The 23,941-nt window shown below is 34.5% G+C and overlaps 1 protein-coding gene across 2 annotated transcripts in view; it reads left to right on the forward strand.

The window, feature by feature from the left end:
• LOC129749338 (nephrin-like) overlaps window positions 1-23,941 on the forward strand; it is a 475,038-nt gene that overhangs the window by 311,853 nt on the left and 139,244 nt on the right. For both annotated transcript variants that reach the window (XM_055744277.1, XM_055744276.1), the window contains exon 6: window positions 14,268-14,381. In XM_055744277.1, the coding sequence (XP_055600252.1) occupies window positions 14,268-14,381 (114 nt within the window). The remainder of the gene's footprint in view (window positions 1-14,267; window positions 14,382-23,941) is intronic.

Raw genomic sequence — 23,941 nt, forward strand, 5'->3', positions numbered from 1 at the left:
TGATCCCGCGCCGATCCTCCGGTGCATAGGGCCGTGGTAAAAGACCTCCACTGTTGACGATCCGGAGCCAGCGTCTTCACCTGGTCCCAGTCAAGATTCTCGTCGACAGTTTGGATTTCAGCGGCTAGGCTTCGCCGCCACGAATTTCTGGGTCTGCCTCTTCTTCGATGACCTTCTGGATTCCAATCTAGCGCCTCTCTGCAAATCTCGTTTTCATCTCTTCGCAGCGTGTGCCCAATCCATCTCCACTTACGTTCCCGAATCTCGATTTCTAGCGCCTTTTGATGACACCGGCGATGTAGTTCCTCATTCGAGATCCAGTTGCCAGGCCACCAAGCGCGGATGATATTCCGCAGGCAGCGATTTACAAATACTTGCAGTTTTCGCGTCGTTACCGCATATGTGCACCAAGTTTCGCACCCGTACAGCAATACGGATTTGACGTTTGAGTTGAAGATTCGGATTTTTGTTCGTAGAGAGATCTGGCGTGACCGCCAGATGTTTCGGAGACTCGCAAACGCAAATCGGGCCTTTCTGATCCGTGTTTCGATGTCTTTTCTGGTACCACCATCAGGCGTAATCTGGCTACCAAGATACTGGAAGCACTCCACTTTCTCAACTTGTTGCCCAGCTACCATGAAACTGGAGGGATTTCCTGTGTTGATCTCCATCGACTTGGTCTTTCCGACATTGACTTTGAGACCTGCTGCCTTGGAACTTTCGGTGAGGTCGTCGAGTTTGCTCTGCATATCTGGTTGTGTTTGGGCAAGCAAAACAATATCGTCAGCCAGGTCAAGGTCGTTCAGTTGCTCCATTGTTGAAGGATTCCACGGCAATCCTCGGTTCGGTGCACAGTCAATCGATCCAATCAGAATCTCATCCATTACGATTAGAAAAAGTAGCGGTGATAGAATACATCCTTGTCTCACTCCAGCAGTTACCGGGATTGGTTCGGACAAGACACCGTCGTGCAAGACCTTGCACGAAAATGCCTCATACTGTGCTTCGATGAGGCACAGGGGTGCAACGTAGGGTGGCTGCAAATCTACGGGCTCCCTGGGTCACTAAAGAACTGCGGCGACTGAAGACGGCCAAGAAACGTGCACTCCGAAACTACACAAGCACAAATCCCCTTACACTAAGGGAGAATACCGCAAACTAAACTCTGCTTATAAAAAAGTTAGTAAGTGTAGCTACTTAAATTATCTAAACCGTTTACAAAGGAATTTCAAGACCAGTCCATTCGTATTTCAAATATTCATTTTATTTTATTTATATTCAATTTAAAGTTCTGTTAAAGGTATTTGATCAACATCGTGAAAAAAATTATTCTTTTCTGGATCTATAATAAAAATAACAATTTGAATTTTTGAGTGTATATCTGTTTTCTCTTTTTAATTTTTTTATTGTGTCCTTTCAGTTTCTCACAGAACTTACGTTTAAGCCGATTTTCAAATAGAAAACCCCCTCCCTCTCTCATGGACAAAATACATTTTTTGAAATGTCGATAAAGCGTGAAATTTCTTTGGTCATAGCTATGTAGCAAGAAGCGTACTTTAAACTTATTGTTATAGACTAAACAGGAGTAAAGAGGACCAGTCAGTGCGGGGAGGACATGAGTAGATTTTAAAAAATATAAGAAAAAAGTAAATTTTTCAAAATTGGGGAAAATCACAAAAATATTTCTATCTATTTCACTCCACGTTTTCCGGTTTGTATCTCATTTAACAAATACAACAAATATAATCGAATTTTCTAAATCAGTTAGTCATGATAATTAGAATAGGTCAAAATTAGAGATGTACCGAATAGTGGTATTCGGCGAACGGCCGAATACCGAATATTGACCTTTTCAACTATTCGGCCAAACGAATATTCGGTCGAATATTCTATTGAGTTTTTCATGAAAAAAAAAACTAAAGCGATTATTTCAATGCTTTCTATTTCTTCCATATTAATTCCTCCTATATTTTTAGACGATTATTTTCAACCAGATGATATTATTGGATGATGTATTACCAGATATTTTTTAAGTATAACTGAATAACTGAAAAGACATCAGATGACTAGTCGCTTCTAGGGCGTTTATCACCAAAGAGATTGCGTTCCTGTGAAATCTGGGACAAAACATGTCGAAACAGGTGCCAGGCTATTTGAAATAGCTTCTTTGATATTGAATTAGACGAAGGTCGAATTTGAGGTCGAATACCTTCAAAATAGTTGTTCAAAAGAAATATATGATCTTTAACCTTAAGCATACCATACTTTCAACCACACGTATCCACATGATCTGGCATTCAGGACGATTTTTGAAAAAAAAAAAGTAAAAAAGGGCAAAGTTAATTTTTTTTTTGAGATATTTGAAAAATCATTATGGAATACAAAATCTAAAAATATTTAAAGATAAATATGAGTTTCTCATTTAATTTAGCAAATAATTTTAACAAACCCGAGCAAAATTCAGGAAATTTTAAAAAATATCTGGACGGCTAGATTTGACTTACCTGAAATCTTTACTGGATTTATGGGGATTGCCCATAAATATATCCAGAAAATCTGGATTACACTTTAATGATAGTATAAAGCAATACTTGTCAGTATTCTCCTGTACGATCTACAGTGAAAGATACGCTGATACACCTTAGATGTTTTGCTGAAACCATAAGTTTCTGATGATTGTGTAGGCTTCACAATACTACTTTTGGATATTATATAAATTATCCAAAATCATTTAAAAAATTTTACAAGTCTGTAGTAGATATTCGGCCTATTCGGCCGAATACTTAGGTCTACTATTCAGTAAGCCGAATATTCGGCTAAACGGTTTTTCGGCGGTATTCGGCGCCGAATATTCGGCCGACCGAATATTCGGTACATCTCTAGCCAAAATAATAAACTAAGCAATTCTTTGCAATTTTATGCGTCATTTAAATCTTTTCAACATTTTTTTTATACATTTTAGATCGATTGCTAAAGCATAAAAAATTAAAATATTATTTTCACTAAATTTTCATTTAAATCAGTGAAACTAATACTAGATAAGATACTTTAGATTGGAATGTTATCACTTGAATCCCACTCGAGAGAATAAACTTGCAAACATGGCGGACTTTTTTTCATATCCGATTTATACCCGCATAAATAAAGATTGTAACCAAACGATTTCTTTAATAGTCAAACGATGATTTGAGGAAGCGTAAAAAAACTTTTAGCAAACGATTATGGAAACTGTAAAATACATTGCTGGAATCGTGAATTTCAAAATGATTGTATTTTAAATATGTTGTTAGGTTATGTAACTGTTTATAACCGTTAAAACATTTATATGGAGGAACTGTTAAACAAACAGTTTAGATAACGTCCAAAAATCGCTCATGTAAACATATTTTGCTCTTCAAACTGTTATTGTTGATGTAATTCTTGAAGTACGTTTATAACGAGACATTTACGGTTGAAGTCTTGAAACGACTCGTCATAACGTTCAACAACGCTATGCGTACGTTAATTGCAACCGTGCGTGAATAGCTAGAATTTTCGGATTGAGAGAGAAACAAATGGTTCCTGGGTACATAGGTTTTATTTACATCCTCATTTTATTTCGTTCCTTTTTATACATAAAATAGAAGCTTCGTTTCTCATATTTGAATGCCATCCAGTGTTAAGAACCCTTACGGCTTGGACTACGTCGGGAGATGGGATAGTAGCTGGCATCCATAACCTGAAAGAAGCTAGCTGGCATCCATAACCTGAAAGAAGCAAAAAAAAGTTCTCAATTTCTTATATTTCTATTGAAATTGTAAAATTCTGTTTTGCTACCTTGTTTGATTGGAATTTTGCAGAATTATAAATTACACCTACCTATTGAAAACAGCAATCCGATTCTCCCACGGCAGTCTTGGTGATAAAATTTCCACGAGCATCGTCACTGCCTTAGCCGGATGTTTAGCTAATTTTATGAGCCTCCTGGCTCCGTAATTCAGGTGGTAGCTGTTGAAAATGTAGAAGTTTTTGGAAGGTTGTAGCTGGCCTTCCATTCAAACATTCGAAACGACGTCCTCCGTGATCCTCCGATCCGATTTCTGTTGTGTTGTGGAATACCAGGCGAGCGAGGTGTGAAAAAAGCCGAATTTAAACGCGACAAAAGAAAATTGTTGTTGTTTTTTTCCGGGGCAGCAACACGAACGACATCAAACAGTCAGTGGTGCTAAGTTTGAAGATTTTTCAAAATATAGACTTTTTATTCTCTTCTTTTTTTAATTAACTTATGATGAAGGAGAAAAGATTTATAGATCAAAAATATTATATTTTTTAATGTCTTAACTTCTTCAATGAGGTTGAAATTTGTTTTAAACTGATTAAAAATTAATGTGCAATCATACCCAAGTAACCATGAGCACTAAAATAGCAGTTAATTTCTAACTTGTTAGATCAGAGAAGCTCATAAGCTGATAATTCTTGGGTATGTCTGCATTGTTGAATTTTGTCAATTCCAAAATCAGTACCTAAATTTAAAAAAAAAACACAAAATAACTTCAATAATGATGTGGTATCATTTAAAATGTTGCTTTCAAATTTAGTTATTGTCGTAGAAACACTCTAGAGTTGTATCAGAATATAAGAAATTAAAAAGATATTTTCATTATTGTGTACTGATTTTTGTGCAAACCATGTGGCATCTCTGACCGGCGTTTCGTCAATTTTCGACGTAAATTTGACAGAAGGATTGAACGGTATGGGTAACGGTTCGAGATCATTTTTACGATTAATGAAAATTTGAAGGAAACCGTCAAACCATTCTATCACCGTTCAAGCTACTATCACTCTTTCATATAAACGTTAATGTTTCGTTGTTAGCGTTTTCGAAGTAAAGTTTAATAGAACATCTGCGTTTTCAGGGACAATCACTTTTTCTGGAGCCGTCGATGTATGGTATAGAATATTTGAGATATAGTTTTTTAGTATGCGGGTATCGACTTTAAGTAATCATTTTTTACGACCGTTTTCTTATTTGGGAGGCAGTGCGATTCGCATTAACATTGTTAACGATTTGAGCTATCATTTTTGATGCGATTTCATGTTTGCTGGGTCTCTCAAGCCCAAATGGATATATTTTTCTTCTGAATAGAGTTAATCATTGTTAAGCACGAGTTTATTAATATTTATCCAATGACTAGTATCCATCCAATAATTTCTCAGATAAAAAAAAACTCAAAAAAGTGCTTCCATCTATAAATAAGGGAAAATGAGGATACTTGTTCCCTGGGGAAACTTGATTCTTTCGCTTTATCTCGAAACCGGAATGTCTTACATATATCAAATGTTCTAGAAAAATGTGCCAAATAAAACAAAATGACAATGGTGTTTTCTCAAAAAAAAAAAATTCAAAATTTAATTTTGCGAATTATTGAACTTTGTTTGAGAAAATTAACCAAAGTGTGATTTGAAAATCTTTTTTTATCACTTTAAAAATTGTCCCACTTGAAAGAATTTTAATAGAAATATTTTGTCCAATATGTCAATCGTTAGAGTTTCATATGAACTTTATATTGCTACATTTTTAAAGCAATGGTAAACTCTCAATTTCTTTTTAAGAAAAAGTTATCCAAAATGTATGATATGGATTTAATTGATTCCTGGAGTCAAAAAAGATGTTTTTTTTTTATCTGAATGAATGTTGATCATTGGTTATCACCAAGGATGGAAAAATTCGTTCACTAGCATGAACGCTAACGATTCTCAATCTCCGCTCCGTTCACGATGGTAGCATCGGCGATGCGAGTGTGAACAGACGATCGCCGATTGGTCGGATTGGCAATCCGAATGAATGAACTTTTAATAGGTTCAGGTGAATGAACCGATGGCAGAAACATTCGCCACAGTTAACTGGATCGATTTTTATTTTCACCACGACGTTCGTTGGATGAATAGATTCGCAAATGATTGTCGAAACACATTCGCCAAACGATTGCACGATTGCATTCGCGAATGTTTCTGTAACCGGTAAATGAATGCGCCATCAGGTGCTTGTTTTTCGGCTAATTTTGTGCGTGTTAAAGCCCCCGCGCTCGCTGACGGTTTGTTTTCTCATGATGTTAATTCAATTTATGTTGGATTAAGAACATTCAGCATATAGTTAATAAAAAAGTGGACTTTTGCACATTGCGGGAATAACTAAACGGACAAAGGGGGGGTTTGAAAATGTCCACTCTTGTTCATGAAGCGTAGTGGTTCGGTCTATGTCCACTAGAACATTTTTTTGTTCAATTTTAATTTCAAATTTCTAAATCTAAATTCGAAATTCCAATTTTGGAATCATAAATTCTTAGTTCTTAATTCTTAAATCTTATTTCTAAATTCTTAATTCTAAATTCTCAGTTCTAAATTCTAAATTCTTAATTCAAAATTCAAAATTCAAAACTCTAAACTCTAAATTCTAAATTCTGAATTCAAAATTCAAAATTCCACATTCTAAATTCTAAATCCTGAATTCTTAATTCTTAATTGTAAATGATAAATTCTTAATTCTGAATTCTTAATTTTTAGTTCTTAATTCTTGGTTCTTAATTCTTATTTTTGAATTCTTAATGCTTTATTCTTAATTCTGATTTTTGAAAGCTTAAATCTTAAATCCTTATACTAAATTCAAAATTTAAAACTAAAAATTCTTTATTCTATCTTCTTATTTCTCCACTATAGATTCTTCATTCGAAGCTGTCTATTCTAAATTCTTCCTGTATTTAGAATCAAGAATTAAGATTTAAGAATTTTGAATAGAAATTTAGAAATAAGAAATGAAAATATTTCTATGAGAAGTTCAAATTAAAATCTTAAAATAAAAATGTTTAATTTGAATTAGGATTTAAGTACCGTGAAACGGGGTAACTTTGATCACCGGGGTAACTTTGACTATTTATAAATTTTTTTCACATTATGATCAATAACTTGGTCTATAGTTTGAATTTTTCAAAACTGTTTTCTACGTTTTAAAGCCCATTAATTGAGTATCAAACAGACAAAATTTGGTTTGTATTTGAAATTGTTTTCTGTTATTAAAAGTGAAATTTCAAAATCTTAAAATATCTATTCTTTCCGAGGCTCGCCAAAAAACAGCTCTCCTGATGATACCAAAAAGTATTTAGAAGCAAAAGGGTGGTTGAATGTGAAAGAACAACTTCTATCCTTTGTATATGAATAGTTATAGTGCTATTTTTATAGTCATTTAATGATAAATTTTTGATATTTAAAAAGTAAGGACATTTTCCAAGAGTAAGTTCTTATTAGACAAATGGAAAGGAATCCTATCAAATGACTAAGTTTAAAGAAAAAATGAACATGAAAATAGCGGAAGGACCTAGGGGAATGTGTGAAGTTAAAATTTCATTTGTACTTTGAAGCTAAAACTATTTATCAATTATTAGAATTTTTGCCCCTAGATGTATGCAGCATCATTGTTTTTTTCGATTATAAATGTTTTTAAAAGAAAACGTTAAAAAGCAAGGTAAAACTGATAAATTAGAATTTGTAAACAATTATGAAGGTGTTTTGTATCCTTTACGATCAAGAAAACTCGTTATAACTGTAAAAATGGAGACTGAGCAATATAACCTCAAAGCATCAATTCCTGAACAGCGAAGAAATCTATTTTCAAATCAAATTTAGAGTAGTCCAATAAATTTCTGCAACTATGTTTCATAGGACTGGTTTTAAAAATATGAAACATGCCACAATCCCCTTAGTAGGAAAAATAATCGAAAAATATTGAAAAAAGTGATCAATATTACCCTGGATTCTGAAGTAATTAGTTTTGGAATTTAATGCTCAAATGTAAAAATTAAGAATTGAAAATTTATGATAAGAAATTTAGAATTGAAAATTTACCATTTCGAATTCACAATTTAACATTAAGAATTAAGTCTTGAGAATTTAGTGCCAAAGGTTTGGATTTCAAGAGTTTAGTGCATAAATTTAAGAATATCTATTTTTGAATTCAGAATTTATAATAACAAAATTAGAATTTAGAATTAAGAATTCAGAAATTACAATTTAGAGTTTAGAAATAAGAATTTAGAATTTAGAACTTAGAATTAAGAATTTAGAATTAAGAATTTAGAATTAAGAATTTAGAATTTAGAATTTAGAATTAAGAATTTAGAATTAAGAATTTAGAATTTAGAATTAAGAATTTAGAATTTAGAATTTAGAATTTAGAATTTAGAATTTAGAATTTAGAATTTAGAATTTAGAATTTAGAATTTAGAATTTAGAATTTAGAATTTAGAATTTAGAATTTAGAATTTAGAATTTGGAATTTAGAATTTAGAATTTAGAATTTAGAATTTAGAATTTAGAATTTAGAATTAAGAATTCAGAATTTAGAATTTAGAATTTAGAATTTAGAATTTAGAATTTAGAATTTAGAATTTAGAATTTAGAATTTAGAATTTAGAATTTAGAATTTAGAATTTAGAATTTAGAATTTAGAATTTAGAATTTAGAATTTAGAATTTAGAATTTAGAATTTAGAATTTAGAATTTAGAATTTAGAATTTAGAATTTAGAATTTAGAATTTAGAATTTAGAATTTAGAATTTAGAATTTAGAATTTAGAATTTAGAATTTAGAATTTAGAATTTAGAATTTAGAATTTAGAATTTAGAATTTAGAATTTAGAATTTAGAATTTAGAATTTAGAATTTAGAATTTAGAATTTAGAATTTAGAATTTAGAATTTAGAATTTAGAATTTAGAATTTAGAATTTAGAATTTAGAATTTAGAATTTAGAATTTAGAATTTAGAATTTAGAATTTAGAATTTAGAATTTAGAATTTAGAATTTAGAATTTAGAATTTAGAATTTAGAATTTAGAATTTAGAATTTAGAATTTAGAATTTGGAAATTAGAATTTAGAATTTAGAATTTAAAATTTAGAATTTAGAATTTAGAATTTAGAATTTAGAATTTAGAATTTAGAATTTAGAATTTAGAATTTAGAATTTAGAATTTAGAATTTAGAATTTAGAATTTAGAATTTAGAATTTAGAATTTACAATTTAGAATTTAGAATTTAGAATTTAGAATTTAGAATTCAGAATTTAGAATTTAGAATTTAGAATTTAGAATTTAGAATTTAGAATTTAGAATTTAGAATTTAGAATTAAGAATTTAGAATTTAGAATTTAGAATTTAGAATTTAGAATTTAGAATTTAGAATTTAGAATTTAGAATTTAGAATTTAGAATTTAGAATTTAGAATTTAGAATTTAGAATTTAGAATTTAGAATTTAGAATTTAGAATTTAGAATTTAGAATTTAGAATTTAGAATTTAGAATTTAGAATTTAGAATTTAGAATTTAGAATTTAGAATTTAGAATTTAGAATTTAGAATTTAGAATTTAGAATTTAGAATTTAGAATTTAGAATTTAGAATTTAGAATTTAGAATTTAGAATTTAGAATTTAGAATTTAGAATTTAGAATTTAGAATTTAGAATTTAGAATTTAGAATTTAGAATTTAGAATTTAGAATTTGGAATTTAGAATTTAGAATTTAGAAGTTAGAATTTAGAATTTAGAATTTAGAATTTGGAATTTAGAATTTAGAATTTAGAATTAAGAATTTAGAATTTAGAATTTAGAATTTAGAATTTAGAATTTAGAATTTAGAATTTAGAATTTAGAATTTAGAATTTAGAATTTAGAATTTAGAATTTAGAATTTAGAATTTAGAATTTAGAATTTAGAATTTAGAATTTAGAATTTAGAATTTAGAATTTAGAATTTAGAATTTAGAATTTAGAATTTAGAATTTAGAATTTAGAATTTAGAATTTAGAATTTAGAATTTAGAATTTAGAATTTAGAATTTAGAATTTAGAATTTAGAATTTAGAATTTAGAATTTAGAATTTAGAATTTAGAATTTAGAATTTAGAATTTAGAATTTAGAATTTAGAATTTAGAATTTAGAATTTAGAATTTAGAATTTAGAATTTAGAATTTAGAATTTAGAATTTAGAATTTGGAATTTAGAATTTAGAATTTAGAAGTTAGAATTTAGAATTTAGAATTTAGAATTTGGAATTTAGAATTTAGAATTTAGAATTAAGAATTTAGAATTTAGAATTTAGAAATTTGAATAAAGAATTTTGAATTTTGAATGTAGAATTTAGAATTTAGAGGTTAGAGTTTAGAATTTTGAATTGAGAACTAAGAATTGAAAATTAAAAAATTGGAATTTAGAATTTGGAATTAAGAATTTTGAATTAAGAATTTAGAATAAAGAATTTAGAATTTGGAGTTAAAAACTTACAATTAAGATCTTAGAATTTAGAATTTAGAATTTAGAATTAAGAATTTATAATTTGTAATTTAGAATTAAGAATTTAATATTTAGAATTGACAATTTAGAATAAAGTACATACTTAGAATCTAAAATTTAAGAAATCAGAATTTAAAAATTAAAATTTCCTATTTACAACGCATAGTTTAGAATGAATAATCTATTGATGTGAATGAAATGTATACATTTATGAAATTATCGGACGAGTACAACTTCATTACGAATTTTAAAATTTCGCAACATTCTTCGTGCTAAACTCAGGAATGAATCAAAGATCGAAATATGTCCTTTTCCTTTTTAGGATGTTGAAGCTAGCCAAATTTTGAAGTAGCTCTAAAATTTTATTTGGCAATCTGCATTTGTAAAAAAAAAGGTCCCAGTAGACAAAAGCTAAATCCCTACGATTCGTGAACAAGAGTGGACATTTTCAAACCCCCCCTTTGTCCGTTTAGTTATTCCCGCAATGTGCAAAAGTCCATTTTTTTATTAACTATATGCTGAATGTTCTTAATCCAACATAAATTGAATTAACATCATGAGAAAACAAACCGTCAGCGAGCGCGGGGGCTTTAACACGCACAAAATTAGCCGAAAAACAAGCACCTGATGGCGCATTCATTTACCGGTTACAGAAACATTCGCGAATGCAATCGTGCAATCGTTTGGCGAATGTGTTTCGACAATCATTTGCGAATCTATTCATCCAACGAACGTCGTGGTGAAAATAAAAATCGATCCAGTAAACTGTGGCGAATGTTTCGGCCATCGGTTCATTCACCCGAACCTATTAAAAGTTCATTCATTCGGCATTGCAATCGTTAGTGTTCATTCTGGTGTGTGAATTTTTTCCTTGGCAGTTTGAATCGAACAAATTCACCACGGATTGCCAATTGAACGTTCTTCGATGCGATTTTTTCCATGCTTGGTTATCACGAAATTACTAATGTTTGTCCAATTACTAATGTTTATCCAGTAATTATCTGTTAAATAGGACTCAAATAATTGTATTTATCTAAAAACTAGAAAATTGCGCCTTAAAGTATGCAATGACTGTAGGGTTGTAGAAAAACTTTTAGAATTCACTTTTTCTGAAACAATAAAATGTGAACTTACAGTTGCGTTCAAAAAAGAATGAAATCGCGTGAAGCTACGCACTCACTTCCAACTTTGACAAGCTGCCATTTCTCTCTCGGTTGATATTTTTTCATGAAAATTTCACACATTCATGTTCAACTATCCAACTAATACTCCACAAAATTTGAAGTCTTTACAATGACGGAAAACAAAGATACAGCTATTCCCGTAAAAAAGGGAAATTTGGAGTTTCTTCACTAAATTTGCTGTATCTTTGACAATTTTTGTTGAATAATCTTGAAATTTGGTCCAAAGGTGTAAAAATGTATGATCTTATACCAGGCCAAGTTTTGTCAAAATCAATGAACGTGATCAAAAATTGTGCCGGGTTGAAAATGAGGTTCATTATCGCCCAGCAGACGATTTCATTCTTTTTTGGACGGATGTTTGTATGGAAAACAACATAATCCATGTATTCTTGGTATTTTCTTTCATAAAACCTAAATTTATCACAAAGAATGTCGTAAATTGATAGGAACTTTATTCTTGCTTTGTTTAGAAACAGCAACTGTTCCAACAGAACTGGTATTGAAACACATGAGCGAATAGAATATTCGCTTTAATTGTGGATCAAATTTCTTTATCGGTATTACTAGCAGGTCATTTCTGAAACTCTGCTCTTCTTATTTTGAACTCTGTTGAAACATTTTCTCTTTCGAAACAAAGTGCGAATGAAGTTTTTAACAATTTACATCATTCTTAGTGATAAATTTTTATTTTTGTGAAAGAAAATACCAAGAATACATGGATTACGATTTTTACCATACAAACATCCGTCCAAAAAAGAATGAAATCGTCTGCTGGACGATAATGAACCTAATTTTCAACCCGGCACCATTTTTGATCACGTTCATCGATTTTGACGAAACTTGACTTGGTATTAGATCATACATTTTTACATCTTTGGACCAAATTTCAAGATTTTTCAATAAAAATTGTCAAAGATACAGCAAATTTAGTGAAGAAACTCCAAATTTCCCTTTTTACGGGAATAGCTGTATCTTTGTTTTCCGTCATTGTAAAGACTTCAAACTTTGTGAAGTGTTAGTTGGATAGTTGAACTAGAATGTGTGAAATTTTCATGAAAAAATATCAACCGAGAGAGAAATGGCAGCTTGTCAAAGTTGGAAGTGGGTGCGCAGCTTCACGCGATTTCATTCTTTTTTGAACGCAACTGTATATGGCATAAAATAGTCAACGGGCCTTTCTTCTTTGGTTCAAGCTGCATTTTTGCTAGGGTCTGGGCTCCCTGAATAAAGGATCAAGTTTCCTTGGGTAAAGGATCAAGTATTCTTTAACTTAAAAAATATCACAATTTTTTTCGTATCACGAAAAAGCTTCTAGTTCATCTACGGGTTGATGAATCGTTCTAATTTTGAAGCATATAAATAACACGCTTACAGAAAATGCAAAAGACGGCGAGTTGTTAAAATTTTTCCAAAAAGATATGATGAAAATAAGAAAATGGGATTAAATATCCCAATTGCCCCCTATTCTTTGAAACAATCATAAAAAAAATCATTTCTATTCAGTGGTATGATGTTAACTTTTTTATAATTTTTTTTAGTAAATTTCATAAAATTGTGTATGCTTCGCGTTGCAAAACAGTTAAATGCAATCTATCCAAAGCTCGTCGTAATTAAAAATTTGAGGCTGGATATGGACAATCAACTTCTGCAGCTTGTTGAAAAATATTTATTTCTCATTCATGCAACATAATTGAATATTGGAAAACACAAATTCAAGGTTTGTCTATCATTTCACATCTTTGAACGTATGTTTTTTTGGTTATACAAATTCAAAGATAAAAGTCTGAATAATCCATCATACTGTACATTTTTCGCTCAATACCGTTAAAACCTATTGGTGCCAAACTCTTGAGGGAAAAGTTCTTTCTCGAAGGACCGAAGAATCACTTCTCACAACTCAGCAGCACCAACCCATCATCATCATCACCACCTCCATTGCACCATTGAGAAACACTCTTAGCATCAACCCCTAATCAACAAATATGCATCCATCAAGTTGTTTGCGAAAGGTGCCACGTTTACTCATTCATAACTTTCACTGACATGCAGCAACTGCAGCACTACACTCTAAATAACTAAAGCTTTTTTGGGGTGAGGGTGAGTGGTGGTGATTTGGTACCAAGATTTTTTTTTGTGTGGAAAACTACTTCGGAAGAAAATAAGGCATCAGAATAGACAAAAAAAAACTGCTACGGAACACGTGTGGGTACAAGAGTGTTTGTGTTCTAAAAGCTGGATGGTCAGAATACTAAACGAAGCTGAAAAGGTGATTCTATTCAATGTTTTCATGCTGGTGGGGGTGTGTATGTAGGTGTGCGAAAAAAGCATTCAAAGATGGTTCTTTACAACTCAAACAAAACTGCAGCTCTTCTTCGGTAAAGTGTTAATCCAATGTTGTAAAACACTTCTCTTCTCGAACGAGGGAAACATAATTCTGAAATAAGAAGAATAAGCCATCCATTCTGGGTGGGTGTAAATTGAGCGGGTGAGACGATGGATGGACGAATATTATTCCATCATAAAGCTGGTTTCACAATGTTGGTACGAATCGAGCGTGAAATGTGGCAAACAATGGCTCACTCTCATCTTCTCTACAGAAAAAAAAAACACACACTCGTATTAAAACAGTCATGCAGAAAAACACAGCCTCCCCCCTAATGCACAATGGGTGTTCTTCTTTTTGGTAGCAAACACACTCACACACTAAAAGCAGGCCCAATGAGCAGAAGTCGAATGTTTAACCTGGACTCATTAATTATTTTGCAGTTTTGCCGGAGCAACCGGTGGTCCTGGATCGCTGGGGACGACTTCTGAATGGGACCAAGCTCGGGCCGCTGGAGGAAGGCGACGACGTTGTTGTCACGTGCCGTGTCTCGGGAGGTAAGTCTGACCCAGCCCGGCCAAGCCACACATTTATGGGCATGTTTATTTTTACTTAGCTGTACGTTGTCCGGAGAATTAGCTCTAGATCGTTCAGGTGATTTAAGTGGTGCAGTTTTAATTCATATTTCAACGTCATGGAATGATAATATCGGAATCAACATAAAACCAGCAAACATTTTTAGGTCATGGAAGCAATTTACATATCGATATATACATAAGTTCACTACTTTTTGAAAATTGCAATCGAAAGCAAGTGAAAGATTTTCCCAACCTCAGAAATCTATTTATGTTTGATTTTTTCATGATTTCAAAACACAAATTAAAATAAATAATAAGCTACAAACAGCATCCAGCCATTTCAAAATCAGTCACTTATCATGTGCATATTTAAGTTGTAATGATCCCGCGCCGATCCTCCGGTGCATAGGGCCGTGGTAAAAGACCTCCACTTAAGCGGCTAGGCTTCGCCACCACGAGTTTCTGGGTCTGCCTCTTCTTCGATGTCCTTCTGGATTCCAATCCAAAGCAATGAAGTTCCACGTTTGAGATCCAATTGCCAGGCCACCAAGCGCGGATGATATTCCGCAGGTAGCGGTTTCCAAATACTTGCAGTTTTCGCGTCGTCACCGCATATGTGCACCAAGTTTCGCACCCGTACAGCAATACGGATTTGACGTTTGAGTTGAAGATTCGGATTTTTGTTCGTAGAGAGATCTGGCGTGACCGCCAGATGTTTCGGAGACTCGCAAACGCAAATCGGGCCTTTCTGATCAGGGTTTCAATGTCTTGCCTGGTACCATTATCAGGCGTTATCTGGCTACCAAGATACTGGAAGCACTCCATTTTCTCAACTTGTTGCCCAGCTACCGTGAAACTGGAGGGATTTGCTGTGTTGATCTCCATCGATTTGGTCTTTCCGACATTGACTTTGAGACCTGCTGCCTTGGAACTTTCGGTGAGGTCGTCGAGTTTGCTCTGCATATCCGGTTGTGTTTTGGCGAGCAAAACAATATCGTCAGCCAGGTCAAGGTCGTTCAGTTAATCCATTGTTGAAGGATTCCACGGCAATCCTCGGTTCGGTGCACAGTCGATCGATCTAGTCAGAATCTCATCCATTACGATGAGAAAAAGTAGCGGTGATAAGATTCATCCTTGTCTCACTCCAGCAGTTACCGGGATTGGTTCGGACAAGACACCATCGTGCAAGACTTTGCACGAAAATGCCTCGTATTGTGCTTCGATGAGATGGACTAGTGTCTCGGGGATTCCTCGTCGCCTTAGAGCCGCCCAGATGTTTTCATGGTTAAGTCAGTCGAATGCTTTTACGAAATCAACGAAAACCAGCAGAAGAGAGTCCTGAAATTCGTTGATTTGTTCCAGTATGATTCGTAGCGTTGTGATGTGGTCCACACATGATCGTCCGGATCGGAATCCAGCTTGTTGCCGTCGGAGTGTAGCGTCGATTTTCTCCTGGATCCTGTTCAGGATCACTTTGTAGAGTACTTTGAGGGTTGTACAGATCAACGTTATGCCTTGCCAGTTACCGCACTCTGTCTGGTATCCTTTCTTCGGGACCTTTACGACGATACCCTGCATCCAGACGGCCGGAAATGTTGCAGTATCCCAGATGTCAGCGAAAAGACGGTGCAAAATTTGTGCTGACAGGGCAGGGTCGGCTTTCAGCATTTCAGCAGGGATGCAATCGATCCCAGGTGCTTTGTTGGATTTCATGTTTTTGATTGCCGCTTCTATTTGAGCCAGTGAGGGCGCTTCTGAGTTGACAATAACTGACCTGCTCGGTCTTTTAGCGGCATTCTTGCATTAGTCCTTGCACCACTGAGGCGGCGAGAAATGTCATTTCTCCCTCTTCGGCTAGGGAGTTTGTCCAGGCTCTCTTGTCTCGTCTGCAAGCTCGTTTAACTGCCTTTTCCAGCTCCGCATATCGTAAGCGGACGGCTGCTTTGGCTGACCCGGCATGCCTGCTCAATTCCGACTTTCGCCTACTTCCGATCATCGATCATCCTTCAAGTTTCATTCGACATCCATTCACTTTTTCTTCCACAAACTTTACCGAGAGTACCATGGCTCGTCGTGATAAAGGCATTCTTGATTCCACGCCACTGTTCTTCGACTGTTCCGTCTGTTGGCAGCTCCGAGGCTCGGGATTCTAGCTGTTCAACGTATGCCCTTTTCACCTCTGGATTCTCCAACCGGCGGACGTCGTATCGACACCCGACTTTCTCCTCGCGCCGTTGGACACGCGCAACTCTCAGTCGTATTTCGCCAAGGAAGAGATGATGGTCAGATGCAATGTCTGCGCTTCGTTTGTTGCGGACATCAAGAAGGCTCCTTCTCCTTTTTCGGCTGATGCAGATGTGGTCAATTTGATTTTCTGTTCGGCCATCTCGGGATACCCAAGTGACCTTATGTGCTGGTTGATGGGGGAAGAGCGATCCACCGATCACCATGTTGTTGTTGCCACAAAATTCTACAAACAGCTCTCCGTTTTCGCTCATCTGTCCTAGGCCATGGCGCCCCATGATGCGCTCAAGGTCTTGATTGTCGGAGCAAATCTTTTCGTTGAAGTCACCCAAATGGATTTGAATGTCACCCTTCTGAATTTGCTCTACCAGGCTGTTTAGTTGACTGTTAAACTGCTCTTTCTACTGCAAGTCGGCAACGTCAGTTGGCGCATAACACTGGACCATTGTAAGGTTTCTAACCCGTGTTCTGAATCTGGCTACGATTATTCTTTCGTTTATCGGTTCCCATCTAATGAGGGCCGCGTAGGCCTGCGGGCTTAACAGGAAACCAACTCCTCGTTCCCGAGTAGCATGTTCTCCTCGTATGCCAGAGTCAAGCAGGACTTGCCCGGACTGTGTCTTGTGTTCTCCAGTGTTAGGCCAACGGACCTCGCTCAGTCCCAGAATTTCAAGCTTGAGGCGGCTAGCCTCTCTAGCAAGTTGTTCCAGTTTGCCTTGTTGGGCAAGGGTCAAAACATTCCAAGTTCCAATTCGTGTCCGTGTTTTCATGCTAAAAGTCGTCGCCAAAGTTCCAGGTCGGTCATTTCTTTCGGGTTCCGTAACAATTTCAAATCGGGAGCAGTAGGTTGTTAGCCTAAAGTCCCTATCCCGCGATGGGGCTGCCATCTTGGACTTAGCTGGCGGGAGCCGCATTTCATAAATTCAGCCGCTTGTTGCAAGACAGACGCTGTTTGAGCCGCCCCTGACCTGGAGAACAGACGCTCGGTTGTTGTTGCACGCCGCCCCTGACCTGGGGGACAGACGCGTGCGGCCACCTTCTCAGTCTGCATGCGACCAAAGCATCCACCGGGGTTGGGTACCCGATCTCCGCTTAGGTTACTCGCATCCCAGCCCGCACCACAGGGAGGTAGAGATAGGAGTTGTGAATAAGAGGTGATATGACCACTATGGGGTCTAGTGTTGCACATTATCCACCATTTACAAGCCAAAGTTGTACATTAGGATTGTCCAAAAATAGGGGTATAATTCGGAATCAAATCCTTGGAGGCTGAAATCGTTCCTGGGTCTACCATAAGGTTGCCAGATAGCCCGAGTTTGCCCTGATATCAAATTCAAAATTTGGTAACCTTCCGGCCCGGCCCGGTTGCCCTGATTTTTTTTAAAGCCCGGATTTTGCTCGGATTTATTTAGCAAATCAAGCAAAAAAAAAAAGCAAATTGTGTTGTACTTTTTTTTAATAATATGTCCAACAATATGTATGCACGGATATTGCCCGGGTTTTGGTCGGATTTTGCCAGGTTTTTATATAAAATTTCCCGGGTTTGTCTGGCTCGGATACGTGCTGAAAAAATTCTGGCAACCTTAGTCTACCAGAAGGCTTCCCTAAAGAGTGGCTAAACGACCCTCAATTTTGTCAAATTCACCCTTTTTTTTGCTCCAACTTTTATGCACATGCATAGATTGTTATGCAACTTCAGTTTTTTTTTATTTTCATGGAATTTTTAACATTTTATTTGAAGACCGTCAAATGATACAAGTTATATAAGAGTTATTATAACACTATGGAAGTGCATTTTTGTGGCTTTGTTTTAAAAACTGTTTTCGGGAAATTTTGGCGTCCTGAATTCGAATCAGTTGCCAATCGCCAGAACCTACATGAAAATTAAAAAAAATATTTTGAATCTTTTTTATCCACCATTTAATCAAGGATTCATATTTTTCCTAGATATTATAGATTCAGAGATTGTATATACCTTTAAACAAATAAATTCTTCAATTTTAAGAAATTTAAATAGATAGGGGAGAGTGGGGTAATCGCAGCTGTGTGTTGAGATAAAAATCTCAATCCAACTGTCATCGTCGTCGCTTTTCGTAAGCATGTTTTTCTATATGTTGTTGGTTGACTTATATACGTATCATATGCTTCTTTTATTTAACTAGCTTTGAAAATTTACTTACATAATCCCACAAGCACACGCAAATTGCATCCGTGGTAGACCTAAAGTACATAAAAAAACATGCTCATTCGCTTATGATCATAGTTTTCTCATTTTCTTTCACGTGGAGGAGGAATTTTTGATAAAACATGAATAAGTCACACCAACGTAACCAATTCTTTAATTGACTGTTGAATGGGGTCGTGATTTTTGGCATTGAAAAACAGTAAATTCAATTGACATCACTGCTGGTGTCTAGCGAGATATTGCATGACAACTTTTCATGCAATACTTCGCGAGGCACCCAATAGTGATATCAATTGAATTAATTGTTTTTCAGTGCTAAAAGACATACCCCTGTAAAACAGCTAATAACTTTTTTGCTTAGTAAAAATCGAATTTATAGTCTTGGACAAAGTTATTCAGCGGAAAAAATTCCATTCTTAGGGAATATATAAATTGGCATTATTAAGAATTAGCTGGCTCGGTTCCATAGAAGATACATAAATGATGTTACTTTTTCAGTACCTTATTCAATTTTCCCATACAAACCTAAAAGTTTAAATTTACTAATGTAAACGTTACTTAAAAATTCTGCAAAAATTATGGATGGGTTTGGAACCAAAACGAGGTTTGAGAAATTCAAAAATGATCCCAATTCGACTGAGTCTAGTGGTGTAGGCGTTCAAACCGCGAGCGGTCGAATGAAGGCAAGCTCTTTTTCCACAAAAACTTTCTTGTTTTCCCAACTGATATCCGCAAAATTTAGAGTTTAGGAAAGCTTGAAACGTGTCTCAAATATAATTGCCAGACAATATTGAGCTACAGTAGTTTATTATGACGTTATTCGAAGTCGTAGAAAAAAATCTTTAAAACATGCTAGAGAGTCTCAGCGGAAAAAGAATTTGTGCCATTCGACCGCTCGGTGTGTTGAGATCTGACTACGAGAATGGGTTTCGTTGAGCCTGTGAATAGCATTTTGAAACATTTTTTTTTTTTTTTTTTTTTGAGAAAAACAAAAACTACTGATATTTTATGGATAACTTTTTTCTACAAGTGGATTGATTTTAATGTCAATTTATTATTTTTCAAAATTATTTTTCATTATCCTTCCTCGTGATGTTTGATCATCGGGTGACAAAAAACAATATTTCAAATTCGTTTCTACCTCATACGTTTTTTGGAAATTCAATTCTGTGGATGTGATCTCCTCGAAGAATTCGTCAACCTTTTATTCATTTTCAAATCAAACTTAAAACAAAAATCAATTCCATTATATTGCGATCAGATTAAATTTCCCCTTATCGCGAATAGTATACACACACGCTTTCAACAGTTCAGTTCGATGTGAATAGAAATTAGTGTATGAAAAGCAGTTGATAAGTTTCCCGGAGCAGACGATTGAAGAACTACTTGTCTGGTAGAACGAAAACTCGATTCACAGTGAAAAAAATTGGCAACTCAATTCATAAGGCAACCAAATACCTAAATACCTACTACCGCACGAGAAATCTAGGGAATAGAGCTTTCGTTGGAAATTTATGTCGGTGGCAGCAACTCGAGACAAGTCTGGGAAAGTAGAGATGCTGCGGGTGCGGTAATTAAAATTGATTGAAATTGGATACATTAAACTTGGATGCAAGTTTCTAGTTAACCGTCGAAGTAGTTTGACTTTTTAATTAAATACCAACGGATTCTGCTGCTTTTGTTCGAGGACTGACGACGAGCCAATCGAGAGAAGATTGTGTCGGTTGATTGAATTTCTTACAAAACTGCAGCCCGGGTGAATTCGGCTGGCCCTCCTTCTTCTCTATTGAAAAATCATGTAGATAGGGGTTGTACTTTATTAAATGATCACGCTTGTTTCAACAGAATACCTACATGTGATTGACAATCAATGTCTTCTTTCGGTAAATTTCTAGTGATTTTTATCAGTGAATGTTCCGAAAAATTATTTCGGTGAAAAACAAACTTTTAAATATTAGCCATGCTCAACATAATTGATTCATTCACTAGTATTGTTAACAATTATTTTCGATTATTGTATGTTCTTAGGAAGCTACAAAAAAAGCCGGTTCATCATAGCGATGTTATTGCATTCATCAACATCAGAATGAGTGGTCGATTGAGATCTGTAGTTTGTTCAGTACCTGATAGAGAGTACCAAAACCACTTAGGAAAAACTGATCAAATTTACCATTTTTATCCTCTTACGTTTTTTTTTGGCAGTCCTCTTTCATTGATTCACATTTAGCACATTCGAGACACTAATCTCCTCCAGACTGCTGCAGCTGATTGCTATCGGATAAATTCAATTTCTAATACATTTTTTGTTCCTCGGTGGAAATGTTTTTGCAATATGTGAATGGGGCGGGAGTTAGAATTGTACACCAACCGTCAAAACAAAATAAATAGAATTCGCATTGTACCGAAAACAGAAAGCATCATGTTGAGTTTAAAACTAATAAATTGGATTCACGTTGTTCCAGTTAAAGCTTTTAGGCTTGTGTTTCGCGCTCACAATGCGATAACAAAATAAATATTATGGTCTAATTTCTAAATTTGTTTTTTTTTCTGTAGCTTAAACGAAATTAAATTTCAATTTGGTGAAACATAGCGAGGAAAAATTCCAACCGTTTTAATAAATATTACGAAAGGTCTTGTTGTGTGTTTGACAAATGATTAACTGTAGGGGAGAATTTCTTATTTTTAGCATATGTTTTTGGAAAAATTTAGCTACTCCCCGTCTTTTGCATTTTCTGACAGCGTGTAATTTTAAGTTTCTCTGTTCAAAAGTAAGAACGATTCATGAACTCGTAGATTAACACGTTCGTCGCCATGGCACCCATATTCGGGTGACGGGTGTATTTCCTGGGGGGCCCCGTCACATCAAAAAGCGGGTGACGCTCTCTTACTCAAGTTAGCCGTTCAGTTTAGCCACACGTTGCAAATCTGGGAATTCTCCCTATTTTCTTTCTCGCTCCAAGAATTTCTTTGGGCCCGGATGGTAAAACTACCAAAATGAGCGTGGCGACGAACGTGTTAATTAGAAGCATTTTCGTGAGACTAAAAAGAGTGATATCTTTAAGTTACAGGAGACTTGATCCTCGATTAAGGCTGCCCAAACCGTTGAAAAACATCTAGTAAAATCCAAAGATAAATGGTCCGTTGACAATTTTTTGTCATAAAAGTTCTCATTCCACCGTTTGTAAGCATCTGACAAAGAGAATTCTAAAAGTTTGTATACTACCCTAAAGGCATTGCATACTTTAAGGCGCAATTTCATAGTTTTTAGATAATTACAGTATTTTTAATCCTTTTTACTGGATAAACATTAGTGTTAGGACAGATATTGGTAATTTCATGATAAGCAATGATCACGATCCATTCAGAAAAAAATATAGGGAAGAGTGGGGTAACGTAGGCCACTTCGAATATCTCAGATGTGTATTGAGATAAAAATCTCAATCCAACTGGCATCGACGCCGCTTTGCGTAAGCATACTTTTCTATATGTTGTTGACTTAAATACGCATCATATGCTTCTTCTATTTATCAAGCTTAAACAAGTTAAAAAAATTTACTTACATTATTAAACAAACACTCGCTAATTGCATCGATGGGGAGCCTAAAGTTCATAACAAAAATATGCTCATACGCTTTTACTCTTAGTTTTGTCATGTTCTTTCACGTGGAAAAGGATTTTTTGATGAAACATCAATAAGTCATACAAACGCGCCCAATTTGCAAATCATAGTTTGTGGGGAATTGTGGGCCACATATCTTGGGCCACTTATATTTTTATGTTTTTATACACATCAAGAACTTAAAATTTAGAAGAAAAAAAACGTTCGCAGGGCAGGTTTTTGAATCTTTTCGATAATACACAACTCTCTTTTTTATTTCATCATCTTAAATGACATTAAAATAACAAAATGAATTATGAAATAACGGTCTTGGATCAACTCATAAACTTTGCATGTTATTTGGTCAAGTTGGATTTAGTGGCCCACGATTCCCCACCATTTTTCAAAATCCAAAAAATATTGCCTTTTTTAAAACAGTCAGAACTTGGGGAGAATAGCTTAGTGAAATTTAAAAATAAATGCATAATGATACCTTAAAAATGAAGAAAACCATACCATTTATTTTTTTCATTTCATCTTTTATAATAAAGAAGTTATGGAACATAGAAAAAAGTGGCTCATGATTCCCTACTCTCCCATACATTTTAAGACTAAAGGGATCAATTAAACCTAAACATTTAAAAAAAATTCTTCTCAAAAATTTTTTGAGTTTACTATTGCTTTGAAAATATTGCATTGTGAAGTTCATACAATACTCTAACGATTGACATATGCAAACAAATATTTTTATTATAATTTTTTCATATCAGAGACATATTCAAGTGATTAAAAAAGATCTTCAAATCACATTTTGTTAAATTTTTCAAACAAAGTTCAATAACTAGAATAATACTTTTTTTAAATTTTTTTGAGATAACAGCATTGTTGTTTTGTTCTATTTGGCACATTTTTCTAAATCATTTGTTATTGGTAAGACATTCCTGTATCGAGATATAGCGAAGGAATCAAGTATCCTCACTCTCTCTACAGACATAACCTTCTCCCCTGTAATTGGGACGATTTTCTCTTGAAAATAGCTGAGATTACTGGATGATCTCGAAACAGAGAAACAGCTCAGCAAAACAACTGATAAACTGACCTGAAGTTTTAATTACATTTAAAGAGATTTCCATCGATTTTCACATATTAATTTTTTTTTAGACAAAATGCACAATGGGCAAAAAGTGAACAAACCGCGAAAGAATTGAACCCTGAGAAATCGATTGAAGGTTGATTGAACCATCACAAGCATCAGAAATTGTATTTATATCTGTTTACCCCAAATTCCCATCCCTTTTTAAGTAGTTCGGTAAATTTCGCCCGTGGCCTAGAGCGATCAAGTCTTCTAAGCCAACGGTCATGTGATCAAATCCAGCTCATACATAGTACACGATATGTGGGTTGGTGGTTTTAGCATTTGTAAGAGGCTAGACATCATATCCTCGAAAGAAGTACGCTTAGTGTTAAGTTAAAGGAATCTCTTCGAGGAAACTTCAAGTTTCATTGAGATCC

Source organism: Uranotaenia lowii, chromosome 2 (assembly GCF_029784155.1).
Source record: "Uranotaenia lowii strain MFRU-FL chromosome 2, ASM2978415v1, whole genome shotgun sequence".
In the NCBI taxonomy this organism is placed as follows: Eukaryota; Metazoa; Arthropoda; class Insecta; order Diptera; family Culicidae; genus Uranotaenia; species Uranotaenia lowii.